The following is a 21,779-nucleotide window of genomic DNA, read 5'->3' on the forward strand; positions in this document are numbered from 1 at the left end:
AGAATGTGGGGTGAGATGAAAAGAACTAACTCTTTATGTGCCAGGTGCTTTATTTGTGTTTTATCATTTTAATGTTCTGAATTTTACACGTGAAAAAATAAACTTGGTAAAATATCTTGTTCAAGTCACACTATCAGTTATGGTAGATCCAAGCTTTGAATTGAGGCATTTCAGACATAAAAGCTTTCAATCTTTACTATGTAATAATTCCTGCAACGTTAAAATCTACTCTAACAAATTCACAGGTTAGAAAATACCTTGTAAACTCTTCAGCTACAAATATGTTTTATTCACTATTATTAAGATATTAGTAAGTTAATACATTGATTTCTTTTTTTATTTTTTTGAGACGGAGTCTTGCTGTATCACCCAGGCTGGAATGCAGTGGCGGGATCTCAGCTCACTCCAAGCTCCTCCTCCCGGGTTTACGCCATTCTCCTGCCTCAGCCTCCCGAGTAGCTGGGAGTACAGGCGCCCGCCACCTCGCCCGGCTAGTTTTTTTTTTTTTTTTTGTATTTTTTAGTAGAGACGGGGTTTCACTGTGTTAACCAGGATGGTCTCGATCTCCTGACCTCGTGATCCGCCCGTCTCGGCCTCCCAAAGTGCTGGGATTACAGGCTTTCGCCACCGCGCCCGGCCAATACATTAATTTCTTAAGGTGCTTTTTCTTCAATGTAAAATTTTAAAACAATGTCTTTAAATGTAATTATACTAGGGTTTATTCAAATCTCATCTATAAAATACTTAAAAATTTATGCTTGATTCCCTACCTTTCCTTTCATGAAAGAGATTTGGTCGAAGTAATGCCAATGTCTTTTCTAATTTCATGCTTCTCGTTTTTATAAAATCAGGGAAGAAAGTTTCCATGAACTTAGAAACATTAGTTGCATTCTCTTCAATGTCACAAAACTGAGCTACATGCTGTCTTTCCAGATATTCTTGTAAACTGTCAAATCCAAAATACAATTTAAGATTATTGTAAACTGAAGTTTATAACCATGCCAACAAATTAAAACTGATATGTTCATAAACTACTAGTTTAATAAAACAAAATTAAATTCCATATAAGGATAAATTGCATCTCCCTATTATATCCAAAAATATGATACTTAATTCAACTTTTTATTGAGCCCACTATAAAAATTACTTACATGATATCATCTATGTTTGACTTTATGAGAGAATAAACAAAGATCAAAATAAGATTTTGTGTCTTTAAGGAAAAATTTTTCTTTTCCCTATGTAGAACTTTCCAGATAGTTTTTAATTTTCTTTTTTTTTTTTTTTTTAATCTTGTCTTTGAACTGAAGGTTATCTAAAAGTGAATTTCATATTTTCAAAAGAACATTGTCAGTTACTTTTTAGCTGATTATTTCCAATTTTATTGGATTATAATCAGAAAAATATGTGTGGTAAAATTTTGATTAAAAATGTGTTGAGGTATTCTTTGTATAAAAGAAAAAATTATAATGTGTAAGGTTGTATATATGTTTATGTTTCATATATTATAGATAATTTATCTATCTATATATACATATATACATATATACACACACACACACATATATATGGGGTTTTTTTTGTTTTTTTTGAGACGGAATCTCACTCTGTCACCAGCCTGTAGTGCAGTGGTGTAATCTCGGCTCACTGCTACCTCTGGCTCCCAAGTTCAAGCGATTGCCCTACCTCAGCCTTCTGAGTAGCTGGAACTACAGGCACGCGCCACCAGCCCAGCTAGTATTTTTTTTTTTTTTTTTTTTTTTTTTTTTTGTATTTTCGTAGAGATGGAGTTTCACCATGTTGCCCAGGATGGTCTCGATCTCCTGACCTTGTGATCAGCCCGTATCGGCCTCCCAAAGTGCTGGGATTACAGGAGTGAGTCACCGTGCCCGGCCAATTTTAGTATATATTATTTATGGATTATATATTTTTAATTCCTCTACATCCTTACTTATTCTCGTCTGCTAGCAGGTATTTTTTCCAGTTCTCCTTATTTTTCCAGTAATTCCCTCCTTATGTACTTGGGGCCCAATTTTTTCTTTTTTTGGTTGCTATATTGTCTTAAATGTTGCCTTCTACATCATGTCTTTCTTTATCAAATTTAGCAATTTTAATGATCGATGTTAATACTTTATTTTTCCTGGCTATTTTTTGGCCATCCCTTTATTTTCATCTTTTTTTTCTAAACAGAATATAGATGAGTAAAGTTGTTTAAATTTTTTATTTTGAAAAACATTAAATTAATAGAAAAGTTGCAAGACTAGGACAAAGAACTCCCATTTATACCCTTCATCTAGGTTCACCAACTGTTAACACTGTCCCGTATTTGTTCTCTCCATCTCCTGCTTTCATCCCCCAATGTGTGTTGAGGGTTTGGGGGGGGCTGTGCAGATCCATTTGAGAGTAAGCTGCAGATATTTTAACAATTCACCTCTAAATACTTCAGGAAATATTACATTGCTACAAAACTATTACCTCATAAACAGTCTATATTCAATTTTCACTAATTTTCTAATACCATCTTATCTATAGTAATTTTTTATATTAATCCATGATTATATATTGCAAGCAGTTGTCCCGTCTCCTTAGTTTGCTTTTATCTCCAACAGTGACTCCACCTCTTTTGTCTTTCATGATATTGATATGTTGAAGAGTCCAGGCCAGTTGTTTGTAGACTTCCCTTCATTTTGGATGGTTTCAAATTATTGGATGGCCCAGTAGTTTCCTTTTACGTTCCGTTTATGAATCTTTGGTAGGAAAACTACCTTTGTGAGCCTGTGTCCTTCTTGGTCCATTACTTGTTCCATCACATAGGAGGTGTATGATGTCAGTTTTTCCCATTATTGGTGATATTAATTAGTTGATATCCCCCATTGCCTCTACTGAAAAGCTACAATTATCCCCTTATAATTAATAAGTCATCTCTGAGGACATTATATGAAATTGTGTATATATTTTTCACACAATATTTTTAAACTCAATGATGATTCTTGTGCCCATCATTAATATGGTGGTTTTTAATTTAGTTTTTTTTTTTTAACCTTTACCTAGTAATCTCTATATGTGATGGGAAAACTAACCTTTTCATAGTTAGCCTAATAGCCATATTCTTGACTTTATTTTTTTCATCTTACTTTATCTAGATTATTTATTTTAAATTGAGATTTCTTCTTTTTTCCCCTATTTTGCTGGTCTGAGCAAGCTGCTATTCATTTCATGTTTTTCCCTTGTGAATGTGGAAGTTCTACTATACTTATCCACTGCACTAATGTTTACTGTCTTTTTCCGGCCCCTGTTGTCAGATGCGTATGTCCCAAATATTTCTTGCGTTCTGACACACTAACTCCCAATTTTAATACTCCAGTTATGCCCTTTCTGCAAATAAGAACCTCAAAATACAACTGTCAAAATACTACCTTCTTGATCTTTAAACCACTTTGCCACATACACCCAGAAACTTCTAGGTTTTGTTGAGATAATTTAGAATCTAGAAGAATTTTCTTCTATTTCTAGAGTCCTTCATCAGCTGTTATATTATAAAACCCAGAATTATGGACTGTATGTGTCTGTGTGTGTGTTCAGAGATTCCAAGTTTCGCTGATAAGAATTGTTTTTCTTTTTTTTTCCTCCCATATTTTTGATTTGGTTAAGTATATCCTCACATATTTTCCACAGGAGTATATAGGTGATATATTGCTAAGTATGTCCTTGAAGATCTTCATTTGCTCTACCAGGTAAATATCTTAGCTTTGTAAGAATGCAGGGGTTGCAGTCTTTTTCTTCCAGTAGTCCTAAAATGAGCCTTATGGCAGTCAGGTATTTTTCCCTTGTAACTTATTCTCAATTGCTGCCAAGTATGCAGTTGGTAGAAGAGATTCACCTAAAGTGCAAGTGCAATTTTAAACCAGTAATAAAACCAATTAAAAATCTGGTTGCTTTTTATCAGCACCATGTACCAGCACTCCTAAACATTAATGATAATGCTCCTATGTACTCTTGGAGTTCGCACATATTCATTACTTATCCTTTCGTAAGTAGTGTACTATACACGGTGCTCTACATAGAAGCAATCCCAAAACAACAAAGCTATTGGCAGTATTGCAATTTACGCAATGTACTGTAAAATGGGAATTTCACCTGTCTGTTTCTATTAAACATAGAGTGGAGATCAATTTTCAGAACATCATGGACAAATCTTCAAAAATTAAGACTTTCAAAAAGCAAAATCTGTACTTCATTTCTGTGACAGATTAATATATACAGGCATACATGTATTTTATTAATAAAAACATTAATTAAATAATCTATCACTTTTTTCCTTTGGGACATATATACTCACATATTTATATATTCAAAAGTCCATAAAAGACTCTTTTCTTTTCTTTCCTTTTTTTTTTTTTTTTGAGACAAAGTCTCACTCAGTCACCCAGGTTGGAGTGCAGTGGCACGATTTTGGCTCACTGCAATCTCCGCCTCCTGGGCTCAAGCAATTCTCCTGCTTCAGCCTCCAAAGTAGCTGGGACTATAGGCATGGGTCACCAGGCCTGGCCAATTTTTGTATTTTTAGTAGAGATGGGGTTTCACCATGTTTGCCAGGCTGGTCTCGAGCTCCTGAACTCAAATGCTGGGATTACAGGCATGAGTCACAGCATCTGGCCCATAAAAGACTATTTTCACTGTCTGTATTTTTATTCTAGCATAATTGTTTGCCTCATTCAGTAACTAGTACTTAAAAATAATTTCATCATACAGAGGAAGAGGATGTTAGGAAGATGATCTGCTCTGGGTTTCAAACATATGAAGTATACAATTGCTTATTCTGTCTGTCTGGAAACAGTGTGCAGTGCTTCTTCCCAGGATGTTCCTATATTTGTGTGTGGGGTGAGTGTGGGGTGGCATCAGCTGAGGGTGGACTATTGTAAGCCGTTGCAATTGGCAGACAAATGCATTTATTCTGGGAAAACATTTCCCCCATTATTTGTTGAATTACAGTTTGTCCGTCTGTTCTCTGTGTGGAGTTTCTCATTAGCACATTGGTCCCCTCAGTATATTATCCAGATTGCAGACTTCTGCTCTCATAATATCTGTCTAATTTTTTGCATGTACTTTCAGCTATTTCTTGCATCTGACTTTCCATGTCATTAATTTGAGTCTCAAACAATGATCATACCCACTAATTATCCACTGGACTTACAATTCAAATCACAATTTGTATAATTCAAATTTGAAAAGCTGTTTAAATGTATACCTAGCAACTGAATCTCAAGCCCTATTTTTATTGCTATTTTATTTAAGGATTTTTCTGTCTCTAAGCAGATCTTTTTCACTTGACTTGTGTTGTGATTTTTGTATAGGCCTTCCTTTCTCTGGCTGCCAATCTCCCTTAAGACAGGTAGTCATTTTTCCTTGTTGGCTCACGGGGGCTCAGGTCTGATTTTTGATATAAGTGTTGGAAACCCTGTAGTTGGAAGGCAAGATGACCTCTAGGCTACAAGCTTGCGCTGTAGAAGACAGTGGGGTTGTTACTCTTCTGCAGGGCCAATCTGGAAAGGTACCCAGAGAGCTAGCTAGGATAAGGATTGGATAATTCTACTCAGTTCCATTCTGGCCCTTTAAGTGTCAGGAAGTCAGGCCGGGCGCGGTGGCTCATGCCTGTAATCCCAGCACTTTGGGAGGTCGAGGTGGGTGGAGCACAAGGTCAGGAGTTCGAGACCAGCCTGGCCAATAAGGTGAAACCCCCGTGTCTACTAAAAATACAAAAAAGTTAGCCGGGCTTGGTGGCGCATGCCTGTAATCCCAGCTAATCGGGAGGCTGAGGCAGGAGAATTGCTTGAACCCGGGAGGTGGAGCTTGCAGTGAGCCGAGCCGAGATCGCGCCACTACACTCCAGCCTGGGTGACACAGCGAGACTCCGTCTCAAAAATAAAAAAAAATAAAAAAAAAATAGCCTAGGCCGGGCGCGGTGGCTCAAGCCTGTAATCCCAGCACTTTGGGAGGCCGAGACGGGCGGATCACGAGGTCAGGAGATCGAGACCATCCTGGCTAACACGGTGAAACCCATCTCTACTAAAAAAATACAAAAAACTAGCCGGGCGTGGTTGCGGGCACCTGTAGTCCTAGCTACTTGGGAGGCTGAGGCAGGAGAATGGCGTAAACCCGGGAGGCGGAGCTTGCAGTGAGCTGAGATCCGGCCACTGCACTCCAGCCTGGGCGACAGAGCGAGACTCCATCTCAAAAACAAACAAACAAAAAAAGAGTCAGGAAGTCTCAGTGAAGTCCACAAGTCTGTTATTCTCAGGGTCTGTGGTTGTCTGCAGGTCCTTGTTTTCTGGGGAGCTCAGGAGCTCCTCAAACTCACAGTGGAGAAAACGCCACACCACCCTCACCTTCTCCTGCCCTGGGGACCTGAACAGAGCTCCAGAACTCACTGACAGCCAGCTGCTCATCAGTTCATCTTCCCTTTGACTCCGAGAGGAAAGAAAGCTTTGCAGATGGGAGTAGAGTCAGGGTATAGAATTCATACTGCCTAATTCCAGAAACACCTTTAGGGATTATTTTAGGAACTGTATCTACTATGTTTAATTTAAATGAGAATACCATAAAAGAAAAAATTAAGTTCCCTATAGCTATTACAGTTATAGGAACAAATAGAGAGGCTACTGAGAACAGAATAGATATTTTCTATGGACAGAGGAATACAATATAGTAGAGGTGGTTGGAAATGTCACCTTGACTCTGTCATAAAGACTTAAAACTGAAAGTGACCTCAGAGGTCATCATCTAATTCTTCCCCATCTTCGTATCTCTAGGATTTGGCATATAGTAGGACTTTAATAAATACTAGATGAATGAATCAACACATAACAGAATAAGTGAATGAATGAGAAGACTCTGCCAGTTACTACGTGTGTGACTCTGAGCAATGTAGCTAATAGGACCACACCTTCCTGATCTGTAGAAAGACTGGAAAGCAAAGATAAATGACACTATCCTTTGATTTCTTAAAACAGGCTGATTAAAGAGACAGACATGTAAATAATGTAATAAAAAGCCATCATGAAGGAACCTGGAATGTGAACAACAAACGAGGGTACCTCTGCCCTGTTTCCCTGACTCTTCCCCATCCTTCTGCAGCCACTGGAGCCGGCAGACCATCAATGGCATGGTCAGAGTTTCCCCACACCATGTGAATTCATAAGCTGTGAAGTGTTTGTCTCCATAGGAATAACCAGCCAACAAAGCCCTGGGGCTCTGCTGCTCTGTACACAGAGGGGTCATGTGCATGGGAGGGGTCACCAATCACTCCCAGTTCAATTGCTCTGCTTTTAACTTCTCTCCTGTCTCACCCTCTCCATCCCCGCCACCCAGAGAGGAGAGTGAGCAGGCTGGGAGACAGGGGAGGGGGGCAATAAAGAGTGAAAGTGAACAACTGAATAAATTACTCATAAGAGTTTTTTGTCCTTATTCCTTTAGATTCTGGACATACTTGAAAGATGTCACATGGAAGTGACAGTGCCTTTCAGGCCCTCCCTCCAAAACAAGAGCTGTGAAAACAAGAACAAGCACTATAAGGGCCAGGGGAAAGCTTCCCCTCTGTCCTCTCAAGTTTCGCTGAAAAACCAACAGGCATCAACAACAAAAAGTAGCTTAGTTGGAGAAAAAGCAGACAAATTTGATTAACATGTACACAGGGAGAACCTCAGAGTGAGTACCCACCCCTCAATGAGGTTCAGAAGCTTATAGACCAAGCTTGTCCAACCTGCAGCCCGCTAGCTGCATGAGGCCCAGGAAGGCTTTGAATGTGACCCAACACAAATTGGTAAACATTTTTTTTTTTTTTTTTTTTTTTTTTTGAGATGGAGTCTCACTCTGTTGCCCAGGCTGGAGTGCAATGGTGCGATCTCGGCTCACTGCAACCTCCACCTCCCGGGTTCAAGCGATTCTCCTGCCTCAGCCTCCTGAGTAGCTGGGACTACAGGCATGCACCACCACGCCTGGCTAATTTTTGGATTTTTAGTAGAGACGGGGTTTCACCATGTTGGTCAGGCTGGTCTGGATCTCCTGACCTCGTGATCCGCTTGCCTCAGCCTCTCAAAGTGCTAGGATTACAGGCATGAGCCACCGCACCCGGCTCAAATTGGTAAACTTTTTAAAACATTGTGATTTCTTTTTTTGCAAGTTTTTTTTTTTTTTTTTTAAGATCATCAACTATCATTAGTGTTAGTGTATTTTATGTGTGGCCCAAGACAATTCTTCTTCTTCCAGTGTGGCCCAGAGAAGCCAAAAGATTGAACACCCATTATAGACCATCTGGCAAAACAGGCAATGGGAGTGGGGAGAATTCTGCTGAGGGGCAATAAAGGATGACTAGGGAGAGTGAATGGACCAACGCACCGAAATTAACTTGTACACTATCTCCGTTCAGTTGTGGTTACATTCTTGATCTTATAGGGAGGGGAAGAAAAACAATTGTCCTTGTCAGATGTGTGGATTTTAGGCAGATAAAAGAACTTCAGCTTCATCCTGTGCTTTGCGAGAGACAGCTGGCCGGGAGTGCTGGGGCAAGTCAGAGAAATCGTGAGGCTTTTTCAGTTCAGCAGGTCAAAGCCCCATATTTTGGGTATCAGTTTCTGAGCCCCAGCACACCAAACAAGCATGCTCCACACTGTCCCATGCTGTCTGCTGTGGCCACCTTGGGACAAACATGGGCCAGAGGCACATGGGGACTCTAAGTTTAGAAAGGAAATACTGCAGACTGTGCCAGAGCAAGACGTACACATTTCATTTCACTCCGACCTTGGCCCCTACAGTGCTTGCTCTTGTTCTGGAGGGAGAGCTGCTGGCACTCCCTTCTGACATGCCTATTAACATGCCGAAATTGTTCATGGTGTCATGTGAGTATTGAACAATGGGAGCTTCTCAAAGTTGGATGTAAAGGAGGTTTACTACCTAAACAATAGCCCCATGGAATGATGACTTTATTCATTACATTAATGAGTGCTTCATAGAACGCTTTTTGTTTTTTGAATGGCTTAAAAATTCTAGGATAAAATGTGGTATCTTTTTAAACTTGACACACCCTACCCAACAAATCTTCCCTCAGCCCACTCATTATTATTTTCCCTTAAAACCCTGAAAGTAACTGCTACTGTTTACAAAGCTCCTTGACAACAGGATTTACCTTATGAGTTCCTTTATCCTGCATACAACTTGGAACTAATGATATTAGGATCTCCCACTTCCTAAAAATATGGCATCACTAGGAGCCAGCAGAGGTAGGCACCCAAGAAAAGCCACTACAATTCATTAATAAGACAAGAAGGAATAACAAGGAATATTCTGGAGATTCTCCATCAGAAAATGCAGTGGAGATGGACTGCCAAGCACGGGGAGACACATCCCAGGAAGCCTCAAGGCTCAGATACTCTAAGTATGTTCTTGCTCACCTGACTTTCTTTCCAGTGCAGCCTGACAACTGCTGTGTTACACTCTCCATTCTCTGAGTCTTCAGAGGAATAATAGGCACAAACAGCAGCACATAAAACCAATGCTCTACAAATTATTTACATCCATTTTCTAATATTTTAAAATCCATCAGCAAAAAATATACAACCATTTTGTTCTCAGTAATTTGTAACCACAAACTATCTAAAGTAAAAGTTCATGTTTCATGTTTTTAGGGCACCGGGAAGCTGGAAGCGGAAGGTGGGGAGATGGGAAAGGAGACTGCGTTGGGAAGGATTATACATGGTTCTAATACACCCTTCAAGCCCCAGCCCTTGTGGCCAGACTGGTGTGCCCAGCTTTAGGAAGACAAATGGGGAAAAGGCCTCCCTTTCTAGTGGTCTTGACATAAACTTTCAAGGCAGTCACAGTGAGGGGAGCAAAGATCACCTGAGGGCTACCAAGCTGACTATCCAGAGGCAAAACTCCTTATCTGAGGAATTTAGAAGTAACTAGACTTCCCTATTATTTAAAGCCAGCATCTGGTACCAGGCTTAAAAAAATTATAAGGAACTAGAATTTCTGTACATCTCCGGAATGCAAGTATGTTCAAACTCATTGTGCAACCCTTGCTGACATCAAGGCATAAACATGTCTATAAGTGCAATTATTTGTCATGACCTGTGTGGCTAATAAGGTCCAAATTACCCTTAAGCTCCAGCTTTAAAGCCCATAAATATTCCTAAAGAAAAATCCACCAAGGCGAGCTCAGTCCTCTCTTACTGAGGAGCCCTGCTGGACTCTTCTGCAGTCCTCTTTCTACCTAACAAAACTTTCCTTTCAAACCTACACCGTCATCTCTAAATTCTTACTACCCTACAACCCACAAGCCAACTACTTTTTCCGATGCCACGTATCTGAGACTTCACCCGGCACACAGCTCTTCTGAATACACAGTATGTTAGGTTGATTGGAAGAAATACTTATGCTTTTAACATAAAAACATTTGCCCTTAGGTATTGAGGTGCTTACATGATGCTTCATTACCCAATAACACATTGCAAGCGACACAATTCCTGGTCTTGAGCTATACCTGTCTCGTTTCTTCTTCATCATTCCAGGTGTAACCTTGGCTTCAATCTCACATTGATCCTCAGATGATTTGTTAGGTTCCGTGTCAGGCTGTGGTTCAGTTTCTTCAGGGGGAGTATTGTGTTTACTTCCTTGAGATACAACTAGAATATAACTTAAGCCACTTGTCATAAAAGAGACAAACTCTTCGAAGTCAGGCTACAAAATAAAATGATAAACTGTTTCCTTCAGGCTCCTGAAATGGATGGACTAAAATGGTGGTCGCTACCCAAGTCAAATGAAATCTTCCCCCTCCATGGTCCCTGGTCAAGGGAATGTTACTCTTATAAATCTCTGTTAACAATACATTTTTTATGTTTGGGGATTTTTTTTGGTTTTTTATTGAAAAATAATTGTATATATTCATGGGGGACATAGTGATGTTTCAATAAAGAAAATGTATAATAACCAGAGCAGGGTAATTTTGTATCCTTCGAAAAATAAATCTCTTGAACCCCAAAATCACTAAGCCAAAGGGAAAAGTCAAGCCGGGAACTCCACTGGGCAAATCTGCCTCTCATTTTATTCCTAAATAAGATCGCTACAAAGATTAAAAAAAAAAAAAAAAAGCTACATACCTCCCTCATAATTTGTCCACAAGGAAATTCCTTGTGGGCCTCAAGATCTTTACCCTAAAACAGTTCTGTTGGATTTCACCCTGGCAATGTAAATTGATAATTGATAGCTTATCTTCACAGGTGGGGGACAGAGGACAGACAGAGCCGAAAGTCATCCCTCTGCTCACCTGAGACAAATGCACATCTGATGGCTTCCTCTGCTCAGTTGTTTATGTAAAAATGCAGATTCACTAAGCGAGACTAAGGCATAAGTGATTATTCCTCTATGGCATCTCGCATGTAAATCGTGTGTTCAGTGAAAGGCTCATCAGAGACTCAGAGGAATGCAATCGTTTGTCTCTTACCTTCCTATAACCTGGAAGCATCGCACCCCACAACTCTGCTTCATGTTACCCCACCTCTCCGGAAGAACCAGTGTACATATTACACACACTGATTGATGTCTCATGTCTCCCTAAAATGTATAAAATCAAGCTGTGCCCTGACCACCTTGGGAACATGTCATCAGGGCCTCCTGAGGCTGTGTCATGGGTGTGTCCTTAACCTTGGCAAAATAAACTTTCTAAATTGATTGCAACCTGTCTCAGATAGTTTTAGTTCATACTTTAACAAATCTTTCCCTATTCCTTCCCAGCTACTAGTCTCCTACATTTTTAAGTGGTAGAAGTTCAAAGCTAGTTGGAATTGATCTTAAAGATAACCTAACAACGTTCCCAAATTTTAGGATGTTTCCAAGTCATCTAGGGGGCTTGTTAAGACACATTTTTCTGGAGCCCAATCCTAGAGTTTCTGATTTAGCATGTCTGAGGTGGGGCCCAGGAATTGGATTTTCTCAGAAGTTTACAGTTAATGTCTATGCAGTTGGCGTAACCTTTCTTTCTACACAGGTGGAAGCTGGGGCCAACAGAGATGGCATGAGTGGTGCAGTCAGTTCCACAAAGTATTGTCCAGTAGAACGGTCTGTGATGAGGTACATGCTCTCTGCCCTTTCCAACACAGTAGCCACATGTGGATTTGAACACTTAAAATGTGGCTAGTGCAACTGAGACTTCATATTTTTAATGTAATTTAACCTTAATGAATTTAAATTCAAATGATCACATGTATCTAGTAGCTACCATATTGGACAGTACATTTCTAGAAGTGAGGTCTCCTGACTCCCAAGCCAGTACACTTTCTAATACACAGCACTGCCTTTATTATATTACATTCCCAGACAAAAAAAGTGTTGGTGGGGCACGGAGGTGGCATGAGTGGGGCAATTAGGGTAGGGACAGCCTGAGAGAAATGCCTTTAGGTAAAGAAAAGATTAAAGCAGTCTTGTGAAGCTGATGTCAGAGTCTACAACCCAGAATAAAAATCAATAGGAAAGGACTGGATATTCACTTCCAGAGGACTGATGCAGGGGCCTTTGAAAGACATGACATAAAGAGGTCTTCATGTCAACAAAACACAATCAGACCATCCCGTTTTGCTTGTCAGCCACTATTTCTACCGAAGATTTTTTTCAGAGCCGCTGTCATTGGCATCTCCATGATATGGACACCAACAGGGACACCAGAAGTTGTTCAGGTGTTTTAGTTGTTCAGACTTACCAATTTGCTTTTCTGTAATAAAGATTTAAAGCTTATAGAGGTCACTGTATTTAAACACATAGAGGATTTTTTTCTTTTTAACTTTCATACCTGGTCTGCTATTCGACTATAGAAGTTGACAACTTGTTCTTCAGTGAACACTGTCTTATGCTCTGCTTCTATGATAAATCCTGCTGTGGTAATCTTCAATTAGAGAGTAAGGTCAAATCCAAGTGTCGTGGGATCACATGTAAAACAAGTTAAGTTTGTTTTCTTGGCTTAACAAACCACCAGCTTTCAATGCATTTTCTATAAGAACCTCAGCAAAATCTATGGGACACTTGGTTTGAAGTGGCTCAAAAATATACAAACTTTAAGATTTGACTGCCCTGCTGGATTTCAGACTTGCACGGGGCCCATAGCCCCTTCATTTTGGCCAATTTCTCCCACTTGGAATGGCTATATTGACCCAATACCTGCACCCCTACCCCTATTGTATCTAGGAAGTAACTAACTTGCTTTTGATTTAACTGGCTCATAGGCAGAAGGGACTTGCCTTGTCTCAGATGAGATGTTGAACTGTGAACTTTTGCGTTAATGCTGAAATGAGTTAAGACTTCGGGGGACTATTGAGAAACCATGATTGGTTTTTGAAATGTGAGGACATGACATTTGGGAGGGGCCAGGAGCAGAATGATATGGTTTGGCTCTGTCCCCACCAAAATCTCATCTTGAATTTTAAACTCCTACAATTCCCATGTGTTGTAGGAGGAATCCAGTGGGAGGTGACTGAACTATGGGGATGGGTCTTTCCTGCACTATTCTCATGTTAGTGAATGAGTCTCATGAGATCTGATGGCTTTAAAAATGGAAGATTTCTTGCACAAGTTCCCTTTGCCTGCTGCCATCCATGTAAGATGTGACTTGCTCCTCCTTGCCTTCTGCCATGATCGTGAAGCCTCCCCAGCCATGTGGAACTGTAAGTCCAATAAACCTCTTTCTTTTGTAAATTGCCCAGTCTCAGATATGTCTTTATCAGCAGCATGAAAACAGACTAATATACAATCTAGTATAAGAACTATACTTTTAAAAATTTTACATAGGACGCTGGTAGAGTAGGATCATTTATAGAAGGATGCATGAATAGATCGAGCCTTGTAAAGACATAAAGAACTCAAAGCCTTCAGAGGTAACTAGCACCAGTAGTGCATTTTTGTTATATTTCACTCTAAATGATAAGTTTGTCTTCAAACTGACGATTAAGAGGTTGTTATTTTGCAATTAATTTAATCATAGTTGAAAAATATTACTTACTTTTCTTTTAATTTCTAGACCTTTTCCACTAATCACAGCATCAGGTTTGATAATAGCAATACTGAATAAGTCTTCTAGAAAAAAATTTAGAAGAAAACAGAATTTCATTTTCTTGGCACAAAATCTGGATAATGAAGGATCTGGCAATTAGCAATGTAAGTTTCTAACGATCAGTGAATTGTTGCCCATTGATAGCTGTGTATCTTATTATGGCATTTCAACTACCAGAGGGTTCCTACTTAGAATCAAAAGGCAGTTCCTATATTTGCATGCAGGAGAAACATTCACAAGAGTTTTTAATCAAGAGGAAACAAAAATTGAGTAGGTAGGCCCTGGCGGTTTGAATGCAATTTCCATGTGTAAGAAGCACACACAGGATACATCCAGCACAGTACCACCAGTGAGTGAAGTTTTAACTGTGAATCATGCGAGTAAACATCACCAATGGATTCATCTATGAATGTACCGACATTCTTATAATGAACTTTTAGTGTAAGATAACTCATTTGGTTGTGGCTGTTTGCCTCTGCTCCCTCCAGAATATGAAGACATACACCCCGTTACCCCAACGCAGATCATCTAGTGAAGGCGTGAAATTGTTAACTGCAAAGTAAACCAAGAGTATGGGTCATCAAGGAAGAAATTATCATCACACATTTTTGGAAGATGGTAAAGGATGAAGTAGGAAGCTGCTGTCCAGATTAGTAACAGGAGACAGGAATCCATTGTCCTGGGTAACCTCTGAAAGGCTCCAGGCCCAGAACCAAAGGTAAGGCGAGTGAGGAAAAGAGGGTGCTTTTTAATAGTTGAGTCTTGCAAGGCACAAAATCATCATTTATCTGAACAATTCCTCATTAATAAACATGGATTTTGTTACCAGTGTTTAGCTGGAACAAGTGATGCTCTGATGACCACCCATGTACAGAAAACCCTTGGATTACTTTGAAGTAAATTTACTTACGAATACTTTCATATGGTGATTCCTCACTAACTTCTGAATCTGAGTCTACTAATGGAATTTCAGGATGCTATGAAAAAGAAATGCAATGCAAAGAGAACACAGTTATGTTTTAAAATGATAGTGAGTGGGTTTTTAGAAATTTTGTGTCTAGTAAACATTTATAATTTAAGAATAGAAAGTAAAGTGGAAGAGTTCCTGAACTTATCTGACATTACTGTCTCCAGCTTTCCACTGAAATAAAACAAGGGATGTTTTCAAATGGAAGGGGCAGGAATAATGCATATGTGCAATATGAAAAGGGTAGCAAACCTTAAATTTTTTTATTTTTTATTTATTTATTTTTTAAGTAGGAGTCTTGCTCTGTTGCCCAAGCTGGAGTACAGTGGTGCTATTTTGGCTCACTGTAATCTCTGCCTCCTGGGTTCAAGCAATTCTCCTGCCTCAGTCTCCCGAATAGCTGGGATTACAGGCACCTGCCACCATGCCAGGCTAATTTTTGTATTTTTAGTAGAGACGAGGTTTCACCATGTTGGCCAGGCTGGTCTCGATCTCCTGACCTCAAGTGATACACCCATCTCGGCCTCCCAAAGTGCTGGGATTCTAGGCGTGAGCTACCGCACCCAGCCAAACCTTAAAATTTAATAAGAGCATGGGAGATAAAATAAGAACAAATCAGAAATTAATAAATAAGAAAACCGTAAACATATGATTATCATGTTAATGATCAAAGGAGCATTTGATAAGTGTGAAGATCTATTCTTGACCATTACTATCAGCAAATTTGGAACAAAAGGATATTTCCTTAACTTAAAACAAAATCTTTCTAAATCAATAATCAATATCCTATTAAAGAGCAAAATACCAGAAGGACACAGGTTCCTAACTTACAGGGAAGCCATGAATATGCTTCTGTGATTCTGTGAACTATCCGAAAGGTTTCATTTTTATGTATATAAATATATATACACATGCATTGCCAAAATGCTTCCCAGAAAGGTTGCACCATTTACACACCTAGATAGTTACAAAATTAGGTTAAATAATTTAGGAAAACATCAAATAAAAGGTAATATACTTTTTAAAAATGAAAAGACATAAAGTACTCAAAGCCTTTAGAGGTACCTAGCACCAGTAGTGCATTTTGTTCTATTTCCACTCTAAATGATAAGCTTGTCTTCAAACTGTTGTTAATCCAAAGTATTACCTGAGGTCGAGCCATTTCACCTGCTGCAATTTTTCTCTCCTCATTGATCAAATTAATAACTTTTTTATTAACAAGTGGTGCATTTGCACCCTGAATCTTTGCGATAATTTTGCCATTCTATAAGGGAAATGAAAACAGGAGGGGAACTTTCATTGCAGAACACATCAAGAATTAACACTTAAACTAGACTAAGTCATCCCTCCCTTCTACCCTAGTCTCATCCTCATGAATCCTCTTTGAGCTATGGTAATTAACCGTTTTATAGTAAGGTCTTAATAATGTGAATGTTCTTGAGTTGGTAAACTCAGCTCTTTGAGTTCTACCTCCAATTTGCATGTCCTCCAGCACCTTGCAGCAAATCATCCCCCTGCAGGAGCTCTCACCTGATGCAATCTCTCCTGAGGCATCCTTGCTTTAAAGTTGAACAATTCTGGATAGGCCTCCCAATGACATCCTCCCTAGTTATTTCTGACACCATGCCCCTTACACTCACCTTTCAACACCTGTTTACTAAGTGTCTGTTTACTGGTGCTGTACCAGGCATAATGGTATAAAATAATAGATCTGGTACCTGACCTAATTAGATTAAAAAAATTTAAAAAGCCCTAGTAAACACAAACACGTGAAACAGCAACTTTAGTAGGTGCCACCAAGAGTGGTGCAAAGCCCTTGGAGCACCTCTAAGGATGGATTTTGGTCAAAGAGATCAGGGAAGGTGCTTCTCAATGTCAGGAAGTGATTCTTGGTTTAAAATATGAAAGATGGGTAAGAGCTAATTGGACAAAAAGGAGAAGGAAGAGCAAAAGGAATAACAGATACAAGGGTTCTAAAGCTGGAAGGAAAGATGGCAAGTGATGAGGCCAGGTGATGAAGTGAGGGGGAGCCTGGTGTGAGTTGAAACCCAGCACCCAGGGTGCTGTGCCACACTGTGCACAGTGTGGTGGGCCAGAGATTCAGTCTTCATCCTAAGTGCAGTCAGAATGTTTAAGCAGAGGCCACGGCCACTATTAAAATTGTTTGTAAAAATTATTTCACCTACTGTGTGGAAAAAAAATGCTGGGGGGTGCAAAAGAAAATATTTGCAGACAAGTTAGGAATCACGCTAGAGGTGGAGGTGGGGAAATGATGGTGGTGGAGATGGAAAGGATGGAAACAGGTAGATGAGTGTGACAGAAACTTACGCAGTAAAATTGACAGGTCCAAGGTATGACTTGTATAGAATGTGATGTAAAGAGATGTCACCAAGGCGACTCTTCTGTTTCTCACTTGAAAACTGGATAAATTATAAATTATCATGTTATATGCCAAATTCGGAGACAATAGAAGAGAACTGTGTTTTGTGGGGAGGAAGATCTGGTATTGAATGAGTTTGCTGTGAGATGCTTTTTGAGAAAGCCAATAGGAGACGCCAAGACACCAACTGGAAAGGTGAGTGGAAAGCATAGGATTCAGTTGAAGATGTAAATGTGATTTATTGATATACATATGTGATGATTGAAACTGTGTGTAGACAAAATTTTCAAAGGAGAGTGTATTGCCTGATAAAGTCAATATTTAATCATGGAATGAAGAAGGGTGAATTTCTCGAAGGGACAGAGGGAAGTGGCATCCAGGAAGGTGAAAGGAAAACCAAGTCACATAAGCCAAAAGAAGCAAATATTTTAAAAAGGAGAGCATGGTCACCATATTCAATCCATTTAAGAGGTACAAATGATGACTACCTAACAATATCCATTGTACTTAGCACAGGCTAGTACTTGAATACATTAGCAACAGCAATTTTGATGGAATAATCAGAACTCAGGTCAAATGGATTAAGGAGTTAATGGGATGGAAAGAAAATAAGTAAAATTAAATATGAAAAGTCTTCTGACTAATTTAGCTATGAGGTGAAGACAAGAAAATGGTGAAGGCTAGAGAGGGATATGCTATCAGAAAGAAGTATTATATATTTTCTAAATTGAAAAGACTTAATCATATTCAAAAGCCAATGTGAAGGATCCAGTTGAATAAGGTTTAAAGGAAATCTGAAACTCTAGTTACCCTTTCCAACTAAAAAGTATCTTTCAACAATTCTGCGAACTATCTAATATCTCTTGAGGAAGGCTTCTGCTGAGACTAGCTGGAATGAATCTGTTGTCAGCTAAAAATGCTGACCCGTACAAAGGGACATTGAGGGAATATCTGAATAAAATGAGCATTGGGCTTGATGGGGTTTTTGTGATTACAGAATTCTATTCTTAAATTGATGATTATGGATGTGGAGCAATAGGCAGTCTGAGACATGATTGCAGAAGTGATTGGATGAAGTTTATTGGAAGAAAAGTTTATTAGCAACCAGGAGGTCAAGAATTGAAAGGCCAGGTTATTGGGTGGGTTGTCAATGTGGATACTAAAGTCCTCAAGGTGATGGCAGGACTCAGGCTTGAGAGTAGACTTTGAACCACATGCCAAAGACTTCAGTCATCAATAGACCTGATTTGAAGGTCAGCAAATGACAAGAGTGAGATAGGGGAACAGGAGATTTAGCCATGTGAAACAGATCTCTAGTAATAGCAAAGAAAAGAAAGTTATTGAAGAACTAAGAAGTAAGGGAAATACCAACTCTATTCCACATTTTGAAATAAACAGTTATCACTTCTGGGCTGTGGAGAGAGTGTCCAAAGGAAGAAGGTAGAATTAAGGTAAGCCAAGGAAGTGAGACAAAAGCTCAGAGCCATGGTCAAAAATCTTAGGAAGTCATTTTAATTCCAGATGTCATAGAGTGGAAAGGTTTGGGAGGCAGGGGAAGAGTTGGAAAACTGGGTGTGACAAAGAAGAAGCATTAGAAGGATGGATGAAACATGGCTACAAAGAAGGGTGGACTTAAACTCTGGGCACTGATTGCAGGGATTAGAGAACATGGATTGGATGATCCACTTAAGGAGAGTGGGGCTGGGTCTACTGGTCAGACTGGACTAGCTGTCGGGGTGATGGCCCGATTAGTCTGTTTTGCGTTGTTATCAAGGAGTACATGAACCTGGGAACTTTGTAAAAAAAAGTTTATTTGGCTCAAACTTTTGCAGACTGTACAAACATGGCACCAGCATCTGCTTCTGGTAAGTCCTCAGGAAGCTTGTTCTCATGGAGGAAGGGAAAGGGAGACAGCATGTCACATGGAGAGAGAGGGAGCAAGAGAAAGGTGAGACAGTGCCAAGCTCTTTAAATAACCAGCTCCTGCATGAACTAATAGAGGGAGAACTCACTCATTACTGCAGGGAGGGCACCAAGTCATTTATGAGGCATCCGCCCCAATGAGCCAAACACCTCCCACTAGGCCCCACCTCCAACGTTGGAGGTCACATTTCTGCATGAGATTTGGAGGAAACAAATACCCAAACTATATTATCAACTATCCCGGAGCTCCAGACTCTACAATGTGACCCACCTGCCCAATCTTTTCTCCTCAGTTCCATGCTCCTACCCACTATGTGCAGCTAAAGGCTCCTCATGGTTCCATGAGCCCCCCAAACCCATTCTGCCTCTGTGTTGTTATTCATTCTGGTCCCCTCATGAGTGTAATGACATCTAGTTTAGGAGTCAGCAAACCTTGACCCAGTCCAGAGACTGTATTTTAATCATGCTGAAAATATTCACTCTCTGGCGCTTTACAAAAAACAAAACAAACCAGACAACAACAAAAACAACATTGGCTCACCCCTCACCTAAATCATTGAATTCTAAACATCCAATTTAGAGGAGATCTACAATGCATTTTTTACCATTCAATGCATTTTTTTATCTTTAACCCAGCAATTCAACTCTTTGAAAGGGTTGCAAGAGTATTGTTTTATAGCCGAAAAAAGCTATATCCAAGATGCGTTTTTTAATGAGTATTTCTAATATCAAAAATAAATATGCCACAGTGGAGGAACAGTCCAAGTCCTATCTATCTCCTCCGTGAAGGCTTTCTTCTGTCCCAGTTCTCGAACTCTGGAGCAGCTATACTCCGTGTCACACAATTTAGCACTAACTGTACACTCTGCTTTTAGAAAATAGCACTTTTTATATCTTTCTAAGTATTCATTTATATTTTATACTTATTTTATTATTACTTATTTTTAAAAATAGAGCTGTGGTCTCCCTATGTTGGCCAGGTTGATCTTGAATTCCTGGCCTCAAGCAATCCTCCCACCTCAGCATCCCAAAGTGCTGAGATTACAGGCGTTAGCCACTATGCCTGGCCCCTGTCTGATTATTAAAGTTGTGTATTCCTCACAGAATATGTGGACAATATAGAATAGTATGAATAATAAAACTCAAATTAGTCACCTGTTCCTCACACAGAGAAGACTATGATAACATTTTGGTGAATCCACTTGCTTTCTTCTTTGTAAATATAGAGATAAGAGTAATATGTATTACAAAAGACTGATATACAGATGCTCCCTTGTATGGATATGCATGAATGTTTATAACCAATTCTCTACTGCTAGGTATCTAAGAAATTTCCAAGTTGTTACTCCTGTAAATAATTTATTGTGCAAATCTCCGATCATTTCCTTAGTAAAGGTAAACACCATATTACTTTTCCTTTCCCTGATCAACCCAGTGTGTCATCATCTAATCCCTTCAATCCATTATAAGCTCCTAGCGGCCAAATTACAAAATTTATAAATACTCAAGAAAAGATAAGGCAAACATTGTATAATTACTGTCATTGGCAAACAATATCATGGTAATTTTACAATGTTACTTGTTCTTAACTGCAAACTAGAATCTGATAATGCAATTGAGAAAGTAAATATACTTACAACACTAAAGAGAAAAACAGGTTCACATTTATCTCTAAATGGCTGCAAAGTCACAATGTTGTCAGCTTCTGCCTGAAAAAGTAAATATTTCATATAATAATAAATAAAACTATATTCAAGTAATTTGATACACTATGTTGAAACAATGCAGAGATACATATAATTTTTATGTTTACTGCAACATTGTGTATGCCCTAGTGGTTTTAGGGATCAAACTGCACATACTGGCGATTCAAGCCCTACACCATTTGGCCTTAAGCTTTCCTCACCGTTTCCCTTTACATTAACCAACCTTTAGCCAAACTTATTTACTCATCTTTTCCTCCCTGGTCCTGCCCTTCTTTTACTGTCCCTGTTCAGCTATCCTTCCTCTAATTCTGTCTCACATCCTTTTGCTGTAAATCATCTCTTGTTCTGCACAACATGTTACTGCCCCTCTCCCAAGGCAGCTATGTCTCTTTCAATATTCTGCTACAGGCATCTGTGGGCCTGCTGCAACTGCTCTGTTAGAAGGAGAATTGTGTGCACAGATAGAGTATGTTTCCTATCCACGTTTGTATGTCATCTCCCTCTATCAGTCATAGGGTCATACATTAAAAGAGGCTTACTAAACATTGAATAAATTAGTAGTCAGCTTTTAAAGATTTTGAATTTTATGTCTGTAATCTTCTAAATATTTTCTCATAAATTTCAAGTTGTTCCAAATTAATTATGAACAACTATACATTCAATAATAGTATCTTCTTCCATATTAACGTAGTATCCATTGGTCCAGCTGCC

General features: G+C 39.3%; 1 protein-coding gene across 1 annotated transcript in view; it reads right to left on the reverse strand.

Moving 5' to 3' along the window:
- Positions 1–21,779, reverse strand: part of NME8 (NME/NM23 family member 8) — a 53,356-nt gene that overhangs the window by 23,412 nt on the left and 8,165 nt on the right. Inside the window, exons 6-12 of the mRNA XM_007981574.3 lie at positions 21,000–21,071; positions 16,207–16,323; positions 15,003–15,069; positions 14,042–14,115; positions 12,839–12,931; positions 10,538–10,734; positions 771–946 (exon numbers count right to left, since the gene is read on the reverse strand). Coding sequence (XP_007979765.1) covers positions 771–946; positions 10,538–10,734; positions 12,839–12,931; positions 14,042–14,115; positions 15,003–15,069; positions 16,207–16,323; positions 21,000–21,071 — 796 coding nt within the window. The remainder of the gene's footprint in view (positions 1–770; positions 947–10,537; positions 10,735–12,838; positions 12,932–14,041; positions 14,116–15,002; positions 15,070–16,206; positions 16,324–20,999; positions 21,072–21,779) is intronic.

This window comes from Chlorocebus sabaeus, chromosome 21 (genome assembly GCF_047675955.1).
Source record: "Chlorocebus sabaeus isolate Y175 chromosome 21, mChlSab1.0.hap1, whole genome shotgun sequence".
Lineage (NCBI taxonomy): Eukaryota > Metazoa > Chordata > Mammalia > Primates > Cercopithecidae > Chlorocebus > Chlorocebus sabaeus.